We start from the raw sequence: 21,713 nt of genomic DNA on the forward strand, positions 1-21,713 counted from the left end.
CCGTTCGCTTCCCAGCTTATGGCTGCCTCTGCTGCTTAGCCAAAGGCCTAAGCCTAAGCACAGGGCCACAAACTGTCACAGTAAGAGAAGGCCCTTACACTCGCAGACAGTGGTTTTGATTCTTTCTTTTATACCTCTGGAACTAGCCAAGTGATAAGAATACACCTAAATTCTTAAAGTACAGGCCTTTGCAGACAGGCCTGAATATCTATATCCTATTCTTATCACTAAGCTAGTTAGAGAGGTATAAAAGAGAGCATCAAAATCACTGTCTGCCAGTGTAAGGTCCTTCTCTTACTGTGACAATCTGAGGCCCTGTTCTGAGGCCAAGGCCTCTGGCGAAGCAGCCATAAGCTGGGAAGCGAACGGTCACATCCTCACATTCCAAACTAGTCACATTGAAATAAGGTGCTATTGGGCTGTTAGGCACTATCAGGACAGGATTGTATTCCTAGCACCTCCAGAGAAAGGGAAGTGCCTAGCAAATGTAAAAGGAAACTTAGTTTGATAGCATCCTGCCTGGCAAGAACTCACTTATCAATAGCTGGGATGTGAAATCCTCACTTCTGTATTGTTTTGTCATTTATAGTTCCCACTTTGCTATTGTTTGTCTGTCTGTATAATCTCTGTCTGGTTCTGTGATTGTTTCTGTCTGCTGTATAATTAATTTTGCTGGGGGTCAACTACTTAAGGTGGTGGGATATAATTGGTTGGCTAATCATGTTACAATATGATAGGATTGGGTAGTTAAATTTAAGTAAAAAGATTGGTTAAGGTATAGCTAAGCAGAACTCAAGTTTCACTATATAATCTGCAGTCAATCAGGGGGTGGGTGGGTGGCAGGTGTGTGTGGGGGAAATGGGGGTGGGTGTGTGGGGCGGGGGGAATGGGAGTAAGGAAATTGGAATCATGTTTGGCTAAGGGCAGGAACGGGACACAGGTGTAAGGCTCTGTGGTGTCAGAGCTGGAAAGGAGGATACTAAGGAAGGGAACCGGAATCATGCTTGCTGGAAGTTCCCCCCAATAAACATCGAATTGTTTGCACCTTTAGACTTTGGGTATTGTTGCTCGCTGTTCATGCGAGAAGGACCAGGGAAGTAAGTGGGTGAAGGAATAAGCCCCCTAACAAACCTCACTTAGGAGAGGAGACTGAAATACTTTCATTTAGCCTAACCAAAAGAAGGCTGAGGAGAGAGAGAGATGACTGCTCTCTCTAAATGCATCAGAGGGATAACTATTACAGAGGAATTAACAAAAGCGGCAATGTAGACACAAGAACAAATGGATATAAACTGGCCATAAACAAGTTTAGGCTTTAGATTAGACAAAAGCTCCTCTCCATCAGCGGAGGGAGGTTCTGGAGCAACCTTTGAAAGGGAGCAGTTGGGGCGGGGGGGTAAAAAGCATAACTGGCCTCAAGACTGAGCTTCATCAGTTTATGAAGGGGATGGTAGGATGAGACTGCCTACAATAGCACACGGCTGATCTGTGACTGCTAGCTGCAAATCTCTCCAATGGCTGGTTACAGGACACTAGATGGGGAGGGCTCTGAGTTACTCTAGAGAATTCTTTCTCCAAGGTATCTAGCTGGTGGGTCTTGCTCACATGTTCAGGGTCTCACTGATCACCATTTTGGGGATTGGGAAGGAATTTCCCCCATGTCAGAGACCCTGTGGGTGGGAGTTTGCCGCCCTCTCCAGCACAGGGCACGGGTCACTTGCAGGTTTAAGCTAATGTAAACGTGGGGGTTCTGTTTAGTTTTGTCTTTATATCATTATTTGAGGACATCACTAACTCAGACAGAGGTCATGGGTGTATTGCAGGAGTGGGTGGGTGAGGTTCTGTAGCCTGTAATGCGCTTGCAGATTAGATGACCATGATGGTCCCTTCTGGCCTTAAAGTCTGTGACAGAAAAGAGGGGGTTCCCTGAAAGCTCAACAATGGCAGCGGACAGCCAACTATAAGCAATAACGCAACACTGGAGATACAAGTTGCATGCAACTGGATGTGTGCCTGTGTGCACATGAAAGACTTCGTATCATCTTGGCACAGAAGTAAGACACATGATTGCCTTAGGGTACCAGAAACAATCCACAGGGAGTGGTGCAAGCTACAATTTTTGCATCAGGATTGCCAGCACTGATCTGTGCCAGGATAGAACAATAGTAATAAGCTATTTCCTCCAACAACCCAATGGTGTATTTAAATGATGCAAAACTGGGGGTCAGTACTGGCTGATGGGCAGTGATGGTTGGGGGCAGTGTGCTTTCCAGGACTGCAGTTTAGCTAAGCCATTACTGTTAGCCATTACACATTAGCACAGTCCTGGAATGTAATGTAAGCCATTACATTCCAGGACTGTGCTTTCCAGGACTGCAGTTTAGCTAAGCCATTAAACTCTCCACTGCCATGACGGAAAGAGGCTACTCCAGGGACACAGAACAGTGTCGTACAAAAAAAATCAAGGAGCTGCAAGCTGAATTCTGTTGCCCGGCCGCATGTGATGGCTTACTCACACCAAAGTGGCAGGCACTTCAGTATGAGAGGCAAAATGAGACCTTGTACAGAAAGAACACGTGCTGTGTATTATGAATTGCCTGTTTCACTGAGAAACAGCGTCCCCTTTGTTCTCTAAACTGTATCTTTTAAAATACTACCCTCCCTTTTTCTTCTCCTGCAGCAGGCGCAAATGTTTCAATGCAGCCCCTATCTACTCCATCCCAGAGGCTGGTCCAGATTAGAAGGTGGAAAAAATGTACTCGGGACAACGATTGCTGAGCTCTTGCAGTCCTCCCGCATTGATAGGGCCCAGTTGAGTGTATGGACGCAAACAATTGCAGAGTCGTGTAAAGCATTACATGAATATGAAGAGAGGAAGGACGTGGGCGATGAGAGCAGGCAGGATGCTATGGTCAAGCTCATGGGGGAGCAAACTGATATGCTCCGCTGTATGGTGGATCTAATGCGGGAAAGGCAGCAAGACCACAGACTGCTGCTGCAGCCCCTGGATAACCGCCCTCCCTCCTCCCCAAGATCCATCGCCTCCTCACCCAGATGCCCAAGAACAGGGCGGGGGGGTGGGGGGGCTGCGGGGACCAACACAGTCAACCCCAGAGGATTGCACAAGCAGCAGAAAACTGGCATATCCTAAATTTTGATTTGGTTTCTGGATTAGTCCTTCCCTCCTCCTCGTCCACCCCCCCTAACCCAATACCCCCCTCTAGCTTCTGATTTCTCTCAATGTTTTGTGCAACAACTAATACGGAACGGTTATTAAACAATTGTGACTTTATTTCCTTTCATATATATATATGGGGGGGGCAGGTAACTTTAAGAGAAACAACAACAACTCTCACAGCGTACACTGGCCAGTCATGAAACTGGCTTTCAAAGCTTCTCTGATCTGCAGCGTGCCCTGCTGCGCTCTTCTAATAGCCCTGTTGTCTGGCTGTGTGAAACTTGTCACCAGGCAACTTGCCTCAACCTCCCACCCCGCCATAAATGTCTCCCCCTTACTCTCACAGATATTGTGGAGCACACAACAAGCAGCAATTACAATTGGAATATTGGTTGTGCTGAGATCTAACCGAGTCACTAAACTACACCAGCGTGCTTTCAAACGTCCAAATGCACATTCTGCCACCTTTCTGCACTTGCTCAGCCTAGAGTTGAACTGCTCCTTACTACTGTCCAGGGTGCCTATGTACGGCTTCATGAGCCATGGCATTTAGGGGTAGTCTGGGCCCCCCAAGATAACTATAGGCATTTCAACATCCCCAACAGTAATTTTCGGTCTGGGAAGTAAGTTCCTTCCTGCAGCTGTTCAAACAGACCAGAGTTCCTCAAGATGCGAGCGTCATGCACCTTTCCAGGTCATCCCACATTGATGTCGGTGAAACGTTCCTTGTGATCCACCAGTGCTTGCAGCACCATGGAAAAGTACCCCTTGCGGTTTATCTACTGGCTGCCCTGATGTTCCAGGGCGAAGATGGGGATATGTGTTCCGTCTATTGCCCGCCGCACTTAGGGAATCCCAGCACATTAAAGCCATCCACAATGGTCTGCACGTTTCCCAAAGTCACTCGCCTTGATAGCAGCTGGTCATTGATTGCATTGGCTACTTGCAGCACAGCAGCCCCCACAGTAGATTTCCCCACTCCAAACTGATTCCCGACTGACCGGTACCTGTTGGGCATTGCAAGCTTCCACAGGGCTATGGCCACTTGCTTCTCAACTGTGAGGGCTGCTCTCATTTTGGTGTCTTTCCGCTTCAGGGCAGGGCACAGCAAGTCACAAAGTTCCATGAAAGTGGCCTTAAGCATACGAAAGTTTCGCAGCCACTGGGAATCATCCCATACCTGCAACACTATGCGGTCCCACCAGTCTGTGCTTGTTTCCTGGGCCCAGAATCGGCGTTCCACCGCATGAACCTGCCCCATTAGCACCATGATCTCCCAATCACCACATGCCGTACCGTCTGTGTTCATGTCCTCATCAGTATAGTAATCGTGCTGTCATCACTTCCTTGCCCAGTCTTGCAGGTACTGCACATACTGCTGCATAATGCATGAGGTATTTACAATGGTCAAAATTGCAGCAGAGCTCTGATCGGGCTCCATGGCCATGGCGCTTGCACGGGTAATCCTGGAAAAGGGGTGCGAAACGCAGGAGAGCAGAGTGGCAGCGGAAGCTGTGCTGTTTGGGTCACGGTAGCCGAACAAAGACTGACAATGGTTGTCTTCTGTGGCTTTCACAGAGGTGGGAGCCCAGGACAGACAACATGGAGAAGCTCGCAAGCGTGGCAATAGCGGGAGAGCAGAGTGGGCGACAGAAGCTGTGTTGCTCGATTCACAATGGCCGAGCAGAGTTGAGCTGGAGAGGTGGATTCGTCGTAGCAGGAGAGCAGCGATGCACCGTCTGCTGAAAGCAGTATGGCGTCTGCATGCCAAAAAGGGGCGAAACGATTGTCTGCCATAGCTTTCTGGTGACACACACCCAGAAACACCCGCCAGAATGTTTTTGCCCCATCATGCTTAACTGGGAGCTTACCAGAAAATTCCAATGGGCGGCAGGGACTGTGGGAACTGTGGGATAGCTACCCACAGTGCTCCGCTCTGACATTTGATGCCAGCCTTGGTACTGTGGACGCAGTCTCCCAAATTCGCCCGCTTTAGTAGGGACACAGAAGACCGAACGTATAAAATAGCTTCCGAAAATTCGAATAGAATAATTTTGAAATAATTTTGTACTGTAAACGTACTGAGGGGTAGCAGTGCCATGAGAAAAAGACAGACGGAGGCTAGGAAAACCACCAGCCAAGAGAAGCTCAAGAGGCCTAAGCCTATTGAGGTGTCCTTACATCCCATCCTCAGGTTTCACATAGCTCAGGCTGAGGCCTGCCTCGGTCTGTGGAGCTCCATACTTGGCCAGGTTAGGTTTCTTCAAGGCCTGGTATGAGGCCTCCCTGCTTTTTCACTAGTTTCACCCCTAACTTGGACTCTGCACAGGCCACTAGGGCTAACCCCCTTAATCTTATTTTAAAAGAGCTATAAAATCATTAACAATCACGGGCCTCAGTTCCACACCTCATCAGAACAATAGCACCTCCATCAGCCCCTGGCACCACGCCAGAGCCCTGTTCCTAGTGAATTAACACCACTGTTTTCTGGACCTCCTGGGTTTTGCCCACAGATCCCCCTACTCAGCACTGAGGAGGCCTGATCCTTCCAAAGGTATGGCATGTAATGTTAGGTCTCAGCAGGTGTCCCTTATGGGGTTGGTGAAGGGATAAAGCACCAGGGTGACTAGGGGCCAGGACTACACCTGTACGGAGATGACGATGTCGCCCGCATGGGGGGAGCTTGGGGATCTGTTGCTCTCTAGGGGCTGGTTCACATGGATGTTAATGAGAGTGCTACAGCCACTCCCTAGAGATGGTTAGTCCTTTTCGTTCAGAATCGCCTGGTTTTCGCTCTGAAGATCATGGAGTTTAAATCTCAGTGTGGGCCCAAGCAGGAGCAGTTAAAATTGCAAGCCAGAGATTGACATACAGGGCAAGGGGGTGCGGAGCAGTGGGATAGAAGACCAGACTAGCAGCATGTGTGTAGGTCAGAGTTAAGAGTACTAGCAGAGCTGTGGGGGAGGCGTGTTTGGCAGCTGTTAGCATCAGGCTCAGGGGCCCGTTCTCCATTCCCCAGTCACAGGAGCAGTTTCTCTACACACCTTGCTTGCCCTGCCGCAAAGATAAAGCATCCCTGAGTGAGTTTTACATTCCTCCCCCGATGCCCCCCCGCCCCAGTGTTCACAACACAACAGGGAAGTAGGGAAGAAGCAGAGACGGAGTTACCAACTCTCATCATGTTATTGTGAGTGATGCAATACTTTGTGCTTTTCTTAAAGCTCCAGCTTCTGGAATCAGGTGAACATACCAGAACATCAGCTTTCCTTTTAAAAAACGGGTTTCAAGCCTCATCTTTTTGTTTTATGTTTGTATGGTGCCTGGCCCAATGGGGTCCTGCTCCATGACCGGAGCTCTTAAGCACTGCAGGAATACAAATACATAATAACTGTAGAGACAGAGAAGCTTCAAAGCATGACCTCCGCAGATTCAAAAGCCAGAAAAGCATTTTAAAATAGCCACAAATTTGTTTTTTTAAAAATCTCATGATTTTTAAGGGACGCTCAGGAGTTTGGGGGAACTCATGATTTTTGAGCGCTGAGGGTTGGCGATATTCTCAGCAGTGAGAAGGGCAGAAAGAGCGAGGGAGATGAGACGGGGAGCCCCAACCCCAAAGAGCCAAAAATCAAGAGATTGCTGCAAAAATCTCGAGATTTTTCACACAAAAAAATACACTTGAGGGGTTTTTTCATAGGTTCATGGATTTTCAGGCCAGAAGGGACCCTTAGATCAACCAATCTGACCTCCAGCAGAGCACTGACCAGAGAATGTCACCCTGTTTCCTCTGCATGGAGCCCGATAACTTGTGTCTGAGTAAAGCGTCTTCCAGACAGGCCGCCTGTGGGCTGGTCTATACTAGAAAGTTAGGTTGACCCAGGTGTATCCCTCAGGGCTGTAAAAAATTCACCCTCCTGAGAGACGTAGTTAATCCAACCTCTCTCCCAGGGTAGATGCCATGAGCTCACTGGAAGAAGTCTGTCATCGTCCTACCTCTCGGAGCGGTGGATTTACGACAGCGTTGCTGCAGTATGTGTCAGCACTACAGGGCAGCACTGCAGCTGTGTAGACATAGCCTGATTGAGAATCCATCACTTCCAGTGGTCGTCTGTTCCAAGGGTTAGTCACCCTTCAAAATGTGTGCCTTACGTCTACCATAGATTTGGCCATGGACGGTGGGTGAACCACAGGCTTGGGGAGGCTAGCCCCTGGCCCGGCCCACCCTTCAGCCTCAGGCCCCACCCCAAAGCCCAGAATCCCTCCCTTCCACAGCTACCAGCCCCGCCTTCCAATCCCAGGTTGCCCAAGCACCACCAGCCCCAAAGCGTCAGGGCACACACACACACCCAGAGCACCAGACAGGCTGCCCCATCAGCCCCGCAGCACTGGGTGGGTGGGCTGCTGCCCAGCACCAGACCACTGGGTGGGCGTCGGGCAGCCCTCCTTTTCCCCCCAGCCCTGGAGAACTGGGTGGTGCGGCCCCAGCCACCCCAAGTCCTAGCCGCGCTAGCCCCAGCCCCAGCCCAGCAGGCTTCCCGGAAGAGGAGCAGGCTGCTTGCCTGGGCTGGGGCCAACTACCAGCAGCAGAAGGAGGGGGCCTTGGGCGGAGCATGGGCAGGGCCACGCGGGGCTCTTTGCGGAGGTACAGCCTCCCCAGGCTATTGAACGCATCGTCCATGGATTTGGCTGGCTCCAAGTTCCAACCGCTGGATCTTGTTCTACCCTTCTCCACTCGATTAAAGAGCCCTTTAATAGCCAGTCTTTTCGCCCTATGAATGTACTTGGGCACTGTACTTGAGCTACTTCTTGATCTCCTTTTCGATAACCTAAACTGACTGAGCACTGAGAATCTCTTGCTAGCCGGCACTTCTTCCAGCCGGCAAATTGCATTTGTGACTCTTCTCTGTATCCACTCCAGTTTTTCAATAACCTAATCCCACAGAACAAGAAAGAAAAAGGCCTCATTCAATACCATGGCCACCTACACACTTACTCGACCTTGTGCCTGCCCGCCCGCTTCGAATCATAGAATATCAGGCTTGGAAGGGACCTCAAGAGGTCATCTAGTCCAACCCCCTGCTCAGAGCAGGACCAATCCCCAACTAAATCATCCGATCCCAGAAGGATACACTGACTAGACCCCTCGATTCCAGGCAACTTGGCCTTCTGATTTTTGGGGCACTTGGGGTGTGCTTGAGCCCTGTTTTTAAGCTTTTCTCTGCAACTGTGCGGGCAAGAAACTTATTTTTCTTTTGAATGCACACTGAGGTTCTCAGCTAGTTCCTTGTTTCCAGGAGATGGGGCTTGAAATAAAACATCAGTTACCATGGGACTTGCAATAAAATCCTGAGAGCTGGCAACACTGAAAAGGTAGCGTAACAGGAGGCTTCAATGGGAGGGGGGTCTTAGTGCTGAAGGGTTCGATGGTTATGTTTCCCTTTCACCCTGAGCTTTGCACTTTTCACCCGGCCCCTCCCCAGCACCAGGCAGCTCCCCAGGTGCTGCCTCTCTGCTCATCTGATTCACACCCCGCCCCCTCCCCACCACTCTCCCTACAAAGCCCCAGTCCCACAGCCTCCCCTCTTATGAGAAGTGGCTGCTAGACAGGGCTTCTTTCTTAGCATCTTCAGCCATGGGGCTGGGCTGTAGGTATTTTGTGGGCTTAGTACTGCTCTGGTCCCTAAGGATAGCCCTTGGGCAGGGGGACTTCCACAGGGTCAGTTTCTCTGTCTTGCAACATGAGTATGACTGTGGAGACTATGGGATGCAGCTGCTGGTCTTTCCCAGCCAGGGCCGCACCGTCCGCTTCAAAGTTGTGGGTAAGTAGCTGCCTGGCTGCTTCATAAGAAAGCTAAGAAGCCTCCTGCTTGTCTGCCCTCTTAGACATGCAGGAGGGTTTTATGGGTCTCCTGTGGAAACCTCTTACTTCTACAGTATGTAATGAGAGCTTTCGGAAGGGAACAAGAAGGTCCTACTCTAGTGCTTTTTGGTGGCCTGGCTGTTACCCTCAAATCTTGAGTACCCTGGTCTCCTGAAGTGAGAGTCTGTGGCTTCTGTCCCCTGGAGAAAAGACTGGAGATAGCGCTAACCGTTGAATCCAGGTAGCAAAGTCTTTCCTCACAACAGCCTGCTGACCGTGACCCACAAAATAGCAGAGGGTAAAGAGGGAACCCTGCTGGGGGGAGACTGTAAAAGGACATACTAAAATGTGTCTGGGTATCCCAAGCTCTGGTATAACTCGGCCCTTTGAGCTCCAGATGCCTGGATCCTGCGCCCTCTGTGGGCGATCACCTCCCTGTTGTCATGCCCAAGCACGGGATGGGATGGCCTGGCCTGGCTCGGCTCGGCCACTCTCAGCCCTCCTTGTTAGGGGGCTTATTCCTTCACCCACTTACTTCCCTGGTCCTTTTCGCATGAACAGAGAGCAACAATACCCGAAGTCCAAAGATGCAAACAATTCGAAGTTTATTGGGGGGAACTTCCAGCAAGCATGATTCCAGTTTCCTTCCTTAGTGTCCTCCTTCCCAGCTCTGACACCACAGAGCCTTACACCTGTGTCCCTGTTCCCATTCCTGCCCACAGCCAAACATTATTCCAATTTCCTTACCCCCATTCCCTGTTCCCATTTCCCCCTTTAGCAAAACATGATTCCAATTTCCGCACCCCTGTTCTCATCCCCTCCCACCCACGCCCACTCACTTCCTTATTGACTACAGATTATATAGTAAAACTTGAGTTCTGCTTAGCTATACCTTAACCAATCATTTTCCTGAAATGTAACTAACCAATCCTAACATATTGGTACATGATTATGTACCCAATTATATCCCACCACCTTAATGAGTTTACACCCAGCAAAATTAATTATAGAGCAGACAGAAACAATCACAGAACCAGACAGAGATTATACAGACAAACAATAGCAAAGTGGGAACTATAAATGACAAAACAATATAGCAGTGAGGATTTCACATCCCAGCTATTGATGAGTGAGTTCTTGCCAGACAGGATGCTATCAAACTAAGTTTCCTTTTACATTTTCTAGGCACTTCCCTTTCTCTGGAGGTGATAGGAATACAATCCTGTCCTGATAGTGCCTAACAGCCCAATAGCCCCTTATTTCAATGTGACTAGTTTGGAATGTGAGGATGTGACCGTTCGCTTCCCAGCTTATGGCTGCCTCTCTTGCTTAGCCAAAGGCCTTAGCCTAAGAACAGGGCCTCAGACTGTCACAGTAAGAGAAGGCCCTTACACCAGCAGACAGTGATTTTGATTCTTTCTCTTATACCTCTAGAACTAGCCAAGTGATAAGAATACACCTAAATTCTGAGAGTATAGGCCTTTACAGACAGGCCTGAACATCTATATCCTAACACTCCTGGCTCTAGGTCAGACTTGGTAAATGACGGCCGTCCTGTACCTTTGGAGCTGCTTCCCACCATGCTAAACTCCACTAAACTGAAGGATGTGACAAACCACAGTCACTGTTCCAAATATGGCTACTTGGCTAAGCTTCATCAAGGGCTTTCCTTACCCACGACCTGTATGACTCTCTCCACAGATGAGTTTGGGACACCCTTCGAAGTTACCAACTGCTCCATTTGTCTCCATTGGGTCACATCTGGCGAGGAAGGAGCGATGATCTTCTCAGCTGGCTACAATGGCTGTCATGTGCAGAAGAAGGTGAGGGGGGTTGGCACGCCTCACCCCAGTGTACCTGAGCAACAACAGAAGCTGGAGATGGGTCCATACCTGCAGTCACAGCAGCCTGTGCAGCTGCGGGGCGCTGTGCTTAGCGCCTACAGAGAGTCTGTTAGGCCACAATACTGACTGATTGGTGTCTCTACATTGCAGGATGGGCGTAACCACCTGCAAGTCCGAGTGGAGGAACTGCTGAGCGCCAGGGCCGTCGCTGCCACCTATGATGTGAACATGACCTGCCCTAAGCCCACTGAACGTGACTTAACCCCAGAGGAGACCATGCGCTACGTGCCCCAGCCGGGCCTGGTGCGCCCGGTGCCCCAGCCGGGCCTGGTGCGCCCGGTGCCCCAGCCGGGCCTGGTGCGCCCGGTGCCCCAGCCGGGCCTGGTGCGCCCGGTGCCCCAGCCGGGCCTGGTGCGCCCGGTGCCCCAGCCGGGCCTGGTGCGCCCGGTGCCCCAGCCGGGCCTGGTGCGCCCGGTGCCCCAGCCGGGCCTGGTGCGCCCGGTGCCCCAGCCGGGCCTGGTGCGCCCGGTGCCCCAGCCGGGCCTGGTGCGCCCGGTGCCCCAGCCGGGCCTGGTGCGCCCGGTGCCCCAGCCGGGCCTGGTGCGCCCGGTGCCCCAGCCGGGCCTGGTGCGCCCGGTGCCCCAGCCGGGCCTGGTGCGCCCGGTGCCCCAGCCGGGCCTGGTGCGCCCGGTGCCCCAGCCGGGCCTGGTGCGCCCGGTGCCCCAGCCGGGCCTGGTGCGCCCGGTGCCCCAGCCGGGCCTGGTGCGCCCGGTGCCCCAGCCGGGCCTGGTGCGCCCGGTGCCCCAGCCGGGCCTGGTGCGCCCGGTGCCCCAGCCGGGCCTGGTGCGCCCGGTGCCCCAGCCGGGCCTGGTGCGCCCGGTGCCCCAGCCGGGCCTGGTGCGCCCGGTGCCCCAGCCGGGCCTGGTGCGCCCGGTGCCCCAGCCGGGCCTGGTGCGCCCGGTGCCCCAGCCGGGCCTGGTGCGCCCGGTGCCCCAGCCGGGCCTGGTGCGCCCGGTGCCCCAGCCGGGCCTGGTGCGCCCGGTGCCCCAGCCGGGCCTGGTGCGCCCGGTGCCCCAGCCGGGCCTGGTGCGCCCGGTGCCCCAGCCGGGCCTGGTGCGCCCGGTGCCCCAGCCGGGCCTGGTGCGCCCGGTGCCCCAGCCGGGCCTGGTGCGCCCGGTGCCCCAGCCGGGCCTGGTGCGCCCGGTGCCCCAGCCGGGCCTGGTGCGCCCGGTGCCCCAGCCGGGCCTGGTGCGCCCGGTGCCCCAGCCGGGCCTGGTGCGCCCGGTGCCCCAGCCGGGCCTGGTGCGCCCGGTGCCCCAGCCGGGCCTGGTGCGCCCGGTGCCCCAGCCGGGCCTGGTGCGCCCGGTGCCCCAGCCGGGCCTGGTGCGCCCGGTGCCCCAGCCGGGCCTGGTGCGCCCGGTGCCCCAGCCGGGCCTGGTGCGCCCGGTGCCCCAGCCGGGCCTGGTGCGCCCGGTGCCCCAGCCGGGCCTGGTGCGCCCGGTGCCCCAGCCGGGCCTGGTGCGCCCGGTGCCCCAGCCGGGCCTGGTGCGCCCGGTGCCCCAGCCGGGCCTGGTGCGCCCGGTGCCCCAGCCGGGCCTGGTGCGCCCGGTGCCCCAGCCGGGCCTGGTGCGCCCGGTGCCCCAGCCGGGCCTGGTGCGCCCGGTGCCCCAGCCGGGCCTGGTGCGCCCGGTGCCCCAGCCGGGCCTGGTGCGCCCGGTGCCCCAGCCGGGCCTGGTGCGCCCGGTGCCCCAGCCGGGCCTGGTGCGCCCGGTGCCCCAGCCCCAGCCGGGCCTGGTGCGCCCGGTGCCCCAAATATATCCTCCACCAAGCAACATAGGTGTGTGGGGGTGTCTGTGACCTCTAACTGGTTTGAGTGCATGTGGGTCCCCTCTAATGGAAGGTTTCATGGTCCACTTCTGACTCCTGTGGTGGTCTTCAGAGGAGCTGAACCTTGTCTCTTGCTTGTGGCTGCCATGTTAGAGCTGGTGTTGACAGTGTTGTAAGCCATAATCAAAAATGAGATTCGTTTAGAAATCATGCTCTTCCCCCACCCGCCCCCAGTTTATTTGAAGGGGAAGGGGTGGCTATTTGCCTTCTGGTTTTTCGAAGTTTAGGGGGAAGGCACTTGCTTCCAAAGTCTGTGAGCTACTTTGGCGCAAAATCCAGTCACACATGCACCAATGTGTCCTTGCCATTGGCTGCTCAGAGGGGCTTCCCCTGTTCCTCCATTATCCCAGGGTTTGGGATCTGATGTTGTATCCCTTCATATCTCACCCCCACATCTGCTTGCAATCTGTCTCCTCTCCCCCCACCCCCAATGTGTCTCACACAGGCTCTTCTCAGCTCTTAGTCCCTCACTCTCCTAGAGTCCTGTCTAGCCCTCCCCCTAAACCAGAGTGGCATCCACTTTGCCTGTAGGTACAGCTTCAGTCTCATGAAAGAAATTCGCAGCCATGTTTATGAGGGACACTTTCCTCTGATCGGCTATGGGGAAATGGTGGCCAACCTGCTAGCTTCTGCCCCATCATCCGTAAAGGGAGATGGTGACTTCAAGAGAGGAAAAATTCATAGAGCAGGCGTTTGCTCACTATTTCATGAGATGGCTAGAGAAACCCACCTCAGAACTGCTAAGTGATAAATTAGAGTTGACCACATTGCTGGCTGTGTTGAGGGGGCTGTAGGGTGTAGGTGGGGGCTCTCCTCTGACACAGCAGCAGATCAGGAGCCTGAATTTCCAAGTGACATGTTAAGCCTGCTATCAGAGAAGGGCAACATGCTACATCTGGAGGACAGGGGTGGGGATCTGAGCACAATGCTGTCTGAGGTGGTATGTGGTTTGAGGTTATGGTTGTGGGGGGCAGGGTGAGCTGGGATGGAGGACCACTGTGGGAGCTCTTGCAGCCCTTTGGGGAAGGGGAGGAGGGTTGGACTGGTGTTGAGGTCAGCCACTTGTCCAGAGGTCACTACAGATCTTAAAAAGTCTCTGGGGAAGGGTCTCTTGCGATCTCTTTAGAGGATCTCTAGCTCTCCTTAATCCACACCCTGCTGTTCTAGGGGCGCATCTCACAGAGGAGCAGTGCCGTGTGGTGGCTGGGAAGATGCCCTGTGCGGATGCCCCAGGCCAAGCTGCTTGCTTCCAGGCTGGCTGCTGTTATGATGAGACTGACCTCACCATTCCCTGCTACTTTGGCAACACAGGTAGGAGACCTGCCCTCATGTCAGTTTATGGAGCCTTTTGTCATCTCTGTCCTGGGAAGCTTGGTGACTCACCGTACGTCTCAGATGAGTTTGGTCACCACCTACTAGCATGGTGAACTAGACTTGGATGCAATGTCTTTGTAACTCTCACCCTAGGCTGCAGCTGGCATCAGTTGTGTGCAAAGGGATTCCTTCCTACATCACGGTCTCTCCTCAGTTGCCCAATGCCTGGCAGATCTTGAGAGCCAACACCAAATGTGTGGTGGCAGAGGAAGAACCATCAGACGGTACAGGCTGGTGCTCCATCATCAGATCGATGGATAACTCTGCCGGCTTGTGTCTCGTTCCTGCACAACATGAGCTGCAATCATGCTGTCTCAGACAAACCCACTTACCCCCATGGGGCTTCATTTGATAGCTTCCAAAGCCAGAAGGGACCATTGTGATCACTAGTCTGATTTCCTGTATAACACAAGCTATAGGATTTCCCTGAAATAATTCCTCCAGCAGATCTCTTAGCAGACATCCAGTCTTGCCTTATCAGTGATGGAGAATCCACCATGACCCTGGACAAACCATTCCAAGAGTTAACTACCCTCGCTCTCAGATCTATACCTTATTTAAATACTTAGACTGTAATCAAGTCACCCCTTAACCTTCTCTCTGTCTAAAGAGACAGAATTTGGTCACTACAAGGCCTGTTTTCTAATATTTCTCATGGCTCTTCTCCAATCTATCATCCTGAGTGTGGCATGGAACTCTTGCCCAATTCCTCTACCAGGAACATCTATACTTAATCCTGCTCCTTTGTGTTGCAGTCACTGTTCAGTGCCTCCTGGATGGTCACTTTGTTCTGGTGGTCTCCAGGGACATGTCTGATCACCCCATCATCCTGGAGAGTGTCCGGCTAGCCTATGCCCAGGCAGGGTGTGACCCCATCAGGATGACTGAGGCTTTTGTGATCTTCCGCTTCCCCCTCATGCAGTGTGGCACCACAGTCCAGGTGAGGGGACACCCACGGGAAGCCAGGGTGAGTGCTCTGCTCAGGGTCTTGAGGGACTAACCTGCCCCATGTCTCTCTCTTCCAGGTGATCCATGACAAACTGATCTATGAGAACCAGCTGATCTCTGGCATCGACATCCGGACTGGGCCGGACGGCTCCATCACCCGGGACAGCACCTTCATGTAAGTTGGCCTGCTCTGTTGACTAGCAAGGAAGTGATGGTGAGCAGTCTTCAGCCCTTCCACAGTGGAAGCGTGAGGCCAGATCCTTTCCCCTGGCAAAGATCTGATCCATCAATTTTCCAGCAGCCTCTCCTGACCACCAAAGGACTTAGGGGATGTTCTACAGATGTGGATTCCCTGCAGTCTCAGGCTGCCCCACACTCAGAAAAGGGGATATGCACCTGATCCCTAATGGGGCATGGGGCAAAATCTTGCTTTGTGAAGGGAAGGACACTCTGTGCAGCTGACTGTCCAAGAGTCAGGGTTTTACGTTGTCTGATCAAATGCCAACATTGGTCAGCCTCACCTCAGTCCCTGGAAAAATCCTGCAGCAGGTTGTCAAGGAATCCATTCTGAAGCACTTGGAGGAGAGGAAGGTGATCAGGACCAGCCAAAATGGATTCACCAAGGGCAAGTCATGCCTGACCAACCTGATTGCTTTCTATGATGAGAACTGGCTCTGTGCATGTGGGGAAAGCGGTGGACATGATATACCTTGACTCGAACAAAGTTTGTTACAGACTCCCACAGTGTTCTTGACAGCAAGTTAAAGAAGTAGGGGCTGGATGAATGAATTAAAGGTGGCTCGAAAGCTGGCTAGATCATCAAGGTCAACGGGTAGCAATCAACAGCTCTGTCTAGTTGGCAGCTGGTATCAAGCGGCATGCCCCAGGCGTCTGTCCTGGGGTTGGTTTTGTTCATTATCATTAATGATCTGGATGATGGGATGGCTTGCTGAGGGTGGAAGTTAATGGATAACACTAAGTTGGGGGGAGAGATCTAGAAAAATTGAAAATTGGGCTAAAAGAAATCTGAGCTTCAATAAGGACGAGTGCAGAGTCCTGCACTTAGGAGGGAAGAATCCCATTCACTGGTACAGGCTGGGGACCGACTGGCTAAGCAGCAGTTCTACAGACAAGGGCCTGGGGATTACAGTGTACGAGAAGCTGGCTACGAATGAATAGTGGGCCCTTCTTGCCAAGAAAGCTACTGGTATATTGGGGTGCATTAGTAGGAGCATTGCCAGCAGATGGAGGGAAGTGATGATTCCCCTCTCACCAGCAGTGGTGAAGCCCATCTGGAGTACTGTGTCCAGTTTTGGGCCCTCACCAACAGAAAGGATGTGGAAAAATTTGGAGATTGCCCAGCAGAGGGCAACAAAAATGATTAGGGGGCTGGGGCACATAATTTATGAGGAGAGGCTGAGGGACCTGGGCTTATTTAGTCTGCAGAAGAGACAAGTGAGGGGGGATTTGATAGCAGCCTTCCCCTACCTGAAGGGGTTCCAAGGAGGATGGAGCTTGGCTGTTCTCAGTGATGGCAGATGACCGAACAAGGAGCAATGGTCTCAAGCTGCAGTGGGGGAGGTCTAGGATGGCTATTGGGGACGGGACTGTCCCTCTAGGAGGGTGGTGAAGCACTGGAATGGGTTACCTAGGGAAGTGGCAGAATCTCCATCCTTAGAGGTTCTGAATACCTGGCTTGACCAAGCCCTGGCTGGGATGATTTAGTTGGGGTTGGTCCCGCTTTGAGCAGCGGGTTGGACTAGCTGACCACCTGAGGGCTCTTCCAATCCTAATCTTATGATTGTAAATGCCACTTGCTGTGCGATCTCCAATGACAAGTAGGCACAGCCAGCCTGACCCGAGAAGGGCTCCATGGGGCCACCCTGAGGGACTAATAACTCCCTACAGGGTTGGTAGAAAGAAAGCTTGGATAACAGTTGGTGGCAAACTTGATGTAAGGACTGTTGCCCCCTTACTAACATTCCGTGGGGTGTACTGGTTGGCTAGCTCCCAGTACTAAAAGGGGAAGGATCTATGGGAAATCAGGACCCTGAGAGTGACAGTCCCCAGGAACAATGGGGAGAGGCCAATGCTCCAGGTCAGCCTGAATGACAGGGTGGGCAGGCTAATCAGAGTCAGGAGGCCAGGGAGGTCCTGTCCTCCATGTGAACTGGATTTGCCTGGGTCACACAGTCAGGTCATGTGTTTCCTTTAACCTTTCCCATGTTTCCTTCTTTCTAAAATAGTTGATTAAATAACTTGCATTTGCTTTACCTTGTATGTAATGGTCATGGGTCAGAAGTGCCCAGTGCAGAGAGAGCACCCCGGAGTGGGGACACCCTAGCCCCTGTCCTAGGTGACCACAGCAGGGTTGGGGGTCGAGCCCCCCCCCCCAGAATCCTGGGCCTAGCCTTGTTGGGGTTACGAGGACTCTGCCAGACAGGAGAGTGGAGGGGAGCCCTGAAGGGCAGGGAGGCCACTGGATAAAGGAAGTGGGAGCGAGGACTCGGATCCTTTCGCTAGCCCACTTCACTGGGGTAGTGCAGAAGCCAGAAAAGTTCCCCACAAGAGCAGGACTATTCCCCTGCTTACATTGAGAATGCTGCCAAAAGAGATGTGAGGACAAGTAAGCAGGTGCTTCTAGCCTGTCTGAGAAGGCCCCCATGTGGCCGTGCTCAGACACTCCTGCTGACTCCCTGAGTTGGAGGGAAGAACATCTGAGTTGCTAAAAGGGTTGATCCACTAGCATCCTTGGATGTCTCCCATCCAGGTACTGATAGGGCCTGATCCTGCTTGTCTCAAGCACTAATAAGGTCACTGCCAGAAACCACGTGGCCTCAATCTGAAGTCACAGAACATCAGCCCCTGTCTCCTCCCTCTGCTCTCTCCTGTGCAGCCTCCATGCTCGCTGCATCTACAATGCCAGTGACTTTCTGCCAGTCCAGGTCGAGGTCTTCTTGCCCCCCACACCTGCTCCAGTCACCCAGGCAGGACCCCTCCGGCTTGAGCTGCGCATCGCCACAGGTAGGTGACCCCTCACTCCAGCACGGAGATCCCATCCCCCTGAAGGACCACAGGTGTCTCAGCTCTGCTCTCCTCCTACCCTCTCCCTCACAGACCCGAGCTACAGATCCTATCTCACAGAGAGAGACTACCCTGTGGTGAAGGTGCTCAGGGACTCTGTCTACATGGAGGTTCGCATCCTGCACAGAACAGACCCGTCCCTGGTTCTGGTTCTGCACCAGTGCTGGGCCACCCCAAGCGCCAACCCCCTGCAGCAGCCGCAGTGGCCCATCCTGGTGGACGGGTGAGTGGCTGGGATGGAGGGGGAGCATGGCTTGGGGAGGAGGAAGGCGGTTTCCTTGGTCCACCCTTCTCTCATGTCTTGCTCCCAGGTGCCCGTTCCTGGGAGACAACTACAGAACCCAGCTTGTGCCCGTGGGCCCGGCCTCATCTGAGCTGCCCTTCCCGACTCACCACCAGCGCTTCGTCCTCTCCACTTTTGCCTTTGTGGACTCCGCCTCCCAGGTGGCACTTGAGGGAGAGGTGAGAAGGGGCCCACATGTAAAGCGGGTGAGGAGGGGGAAGTCGGAGTGCAGGGGCAGGAGCTCCTATCTGAGTCAGGTCCTGACCTCCTCAGCCTCTGCTGAGGCGCTGCACATGCAGAACCAAACTGATAGCTGTGAATCTGCTTCCTGCTTCCTACCAGCACTGGCCAGTCACTCACTAACTCCATTCTCACTTGTGTGGATTTTAGGTGTACATTTACTGTAGCGCCTCAGCTTGCTACCCCTCCCGGCTGGAGCCCTGCAGGACCATGTGCCCATCAGGAGCTGCTACAAGTAAGTCGGAGTGGTCTGAAATCCGTGTGGGTTTCTACAAGCTCCCATCCCAAATACCAGAGGACTCATAGTGAACAGAGATCTGCCTGTCCTGCCATGGGGAAACTACCACCCGCAGGACCATCCTGCCCAGCTCCTGAGTTCCCGGCCGAGGAGGCAAGCCCCCAGCCCCTCCTGTGCTGTCCCTCTCCCTTGCAGCCTCAGCACGCCTCCAGCACTCTGCTCCGGTAGGAGCTGTGAGGTCCCACTGCTCTAAGCAGCATCATAAGGGGGTTGGGATTGGAAAAGGGGCAGAGGGTGCCAGGGGGCAGTCGGGACAGGGGCTGGTTGGATTGGGCAGAGGTTCGGGGGGGCATTGGATAGTCATTGGAGTCCAGCGGGGGCTGTCAGGGAGCGGGGGGTTGGATAGGGGTGTGGTCCCAGGGGGCAGTTAGGGGCAGGGGTCCTGGGAGGGGGCAGTCAGGAGACAAGGAGTTGGGGGGCAGAGGGGGTTTCTGAGGTGGGCAGTCAGGGGGACAGGAATTGGGAGGGAGCCAGGCTCTTTGGGGAGGCACAGCCTTCCCTACCTGGCCCTCCATATAGTTTTACGGTGCTAATGTGGCCCTCAGGCCAAAAAGTTTGCCCAGCCCTGTGCTATACACTGACTGCAAGGCGTTCAGCCCAGCTCGTTAGGTACCTCTACCATGTCCTGTAGCGCGAGCTAGGGTATGATGGGCTAACACGAAGAGGTAAATGGCCTAATCGCCTACAACTGCCCTATGTAGGAGACAATACTAGAAATTGCCTCTGGAGAGTGGAGCGTCTGCTGCTCCTGATGAAATGGCCTTTCTTCCCAACTTCTCCCACACTTCAAATAAGCAATTCGGGAAGATCTAATACCTGGTACCACAACCTGTCAGGAGGCCTGTAAGGGCTCATGGTTGAGTCCATGGTGACGCTGCATTTCATCACGATGGGCCCTCTGGTTGTGAGTGCGCTGGACAGACAGCTCCCTAACTCTCCATTCCATCTGCCAGGAGGCCGCCGGTTCCTGGATATCAACAATGGGACAGGAGAGCCCCAGGACCTGGTGAGTTCTCCTGGCCCTGTGATCTTCCAGGAGAGCCCTGAGCCGTGGAGAGAGCACGTCTATGAGAACAAGGGTGAGGTTTCTGTTAAACCCTAGTAGGACAACTGGCATCTTGCACAGTAACCTGGAAAACAGCAAGTCAGTGCTGTCTAGGGGGTTCTAATATAAATGTTCATGGGGGGAGGGGGGCTATATGCAGAAGTCACTCCTTGATGATCCATATGTAAGCTAATGCTGGCTGACATCATACCTGTGAGTGCTTCCTATGAGTGGGCCAATGTTGGGTGTTATCCTTATCCTATGGACATTCATAGGATGTCTCAAAAACCAGCAAACTTGGGGGAGGCGGGGGGGACACTATGGCACCTCAATGGTGACTTGTATGCCTTGAGCCTCTGTGGCACTCAATGCACTGGGGCTAGCATTGCCTCTGCCCTCTATTGGATGGCTATCAATGGGATGGTGGTGCTGGCTCACAGTCTAAAAAGTGAGTTGACAATTCAAGTATCTTTCTGATGAAGGCTGGCCTAAGCGGTAGGGGGAGCACCACTGGGGCAGGGAAGTCTAGGTGTCATCTCCACACTTTAGACCCTACAGAAATCTGGATTGTCTTAACCTCTCCTCCTCCTCCTCCAGACCCTGTCTCCAGACTGGACCTGACCCTGGTGCTTCTGGCCATGCTTTCATTGGTGGTTGTGGCTTCTCTCGTTACTGTGACACTACTCCATAGGAGAAGCAGCTGGATGACAAGGTCCCAAATCTTCCATGGCAGATGACTGTAAAATAAGGGAGAGGAGCAGAAATAAAATCTCTGGAGTGCACTAATGTCTTGTGGTAGCGTGTGTCCCTCTGGGGGAGGGAACAGCAGTTGTTGAGGCCAGGGGTCTACTACTGGCCTTGTAGCTCTTCCCCATTCAGCAGCAGAACAGACCTCTCTGCAGGGATAGAAACCAGAATAGGATGTGGCATAGAGGACAGGAAGAAGCCTGCAAGCTAGCACTAGACAAGGTAAATCAAATGGCTTTCTCTCACTCCTGGGGTCCTATCTGGGGGGAGGAGAAGCCACTCAGCCGAACTAGAGACTTTTTGATTAACTTTACTGTGAATAGCTGGATTCTAACTCCACTGGGCACGCAATAAGAACTACTGGTGCTTGCCAGTCTCACATGAAGTCCATGTGAGCCAGCTGGGGGACAAGCCTAAGTCTGGTAACAAGAAACCCTTGTGTCTTCTGTGGGGGCTGTGGCCAGCCCCTAGCTTACAGGAGGTGGAGAAGATTTCCCCATTGTGTTAGTGACTGGGAAACCTGATGCTTCAAGACCTTAAGCATCCTGCCTGACAGCTGGGATCTGCCCCATAACTGGTATCTCCTGCTTCTTGACCCTTAAGCTATATCTATGGGGCACTCCAAAGCATGGCTGTAGTGCGTGCACACAGACCCAAGTGAGCTAGCTTTCATCAAGCTAGTTGAAATAACGGTAGTGGAAGCATGGCCTATACAAGACTAGCTGGGACTCTGGGTCGTACTCCAGTGGGTAGCCTGTGCTGCTGTTGCTCTACTGCTTGATCTGGCTAGGCCAAAGCTACCTCGGCTACATCTACGCACTCACCTCTGTCTACACGGCAATCTACCCTTCTCCATTTGCATTAGTTTCCTTCCATCTCGCCTGGGGAAACTACAGCCCTCCAGCTCCTCTCCAAATCCCCTTCCAAC

The 21,713-nt window shown here is 53.5% G+C and overlaps 1 protein-coding gene across 1 annotated transcript in view; it reads left to right on the plus strand.

The window, feature by feature from the left end:
* LOC144266478 (uncharacterized) overlaps positions 1-20,775 on the plus strand; it is a 46,565-nt gene extending 25,790 nt beyond the window's left edge. The window contains exons 13-25 of the mRNA XM_077819917.1: positions 8,769-8,994; positions 10,737-10,858; positions 11,030-11,182; positions 12,038-12,716; positions 13,934-14,077; positions 14,896-15,080; positions 15,166-15,263; positions 17,985-18,112; positions 18,206-18,395; positions 18,484-18,634; positions 18,846-18,930; positions 19,947-20,072; positions 20,636-20,775. Of these exons, the coding sequence (XP_077676043.1) occupies positions 8,769-8,994; positions 10,737-10,858; positions 11,030-11,182; positions 12,038-12,716; positions 13,934-14,077; positions 14,896-15,080; positions 15,166-15,263; positions 17,985-18,112; positions 18,206-18,395; positions 18,484-18,634; positions 18,846-18,930; positions 19,947-20,072; positions 20,636-20,775 (2,427 nt within the window). The remainder of the gene's footprint in view (positions 1-8,768; positions 8,995-10,736; positions 10,859-11,029; positions 11,183-12,037; positions 12,717-13,933; positions 14,078-14,895; positions 15,081-15,165; positions 15,264-17,984; positions 18,113-18,205; positions 18,396-18,483; positions 18,635-18,845; positions 18,931-19,946; positions 20,073-20,635) is intronic.
* Positions 20,776-21,713: the final 938 nt, after the last annotated feature.

The sequence above is a fragment of the Eretmochelys imbricata genome, chromosome 6, assembly GCF_965152235.1.
Source record: "Eretmochelys imbricata isolate rEreImb1 chromosome 6, rEreImb1.hap1, whole genome shotgun sequence".
NCBI classification, from domain to species: Eukaryota; Metazoa; Chordata; order Testudines; family Cheloniidae; genus Eretmochelys; species Eretmochelys imbricata.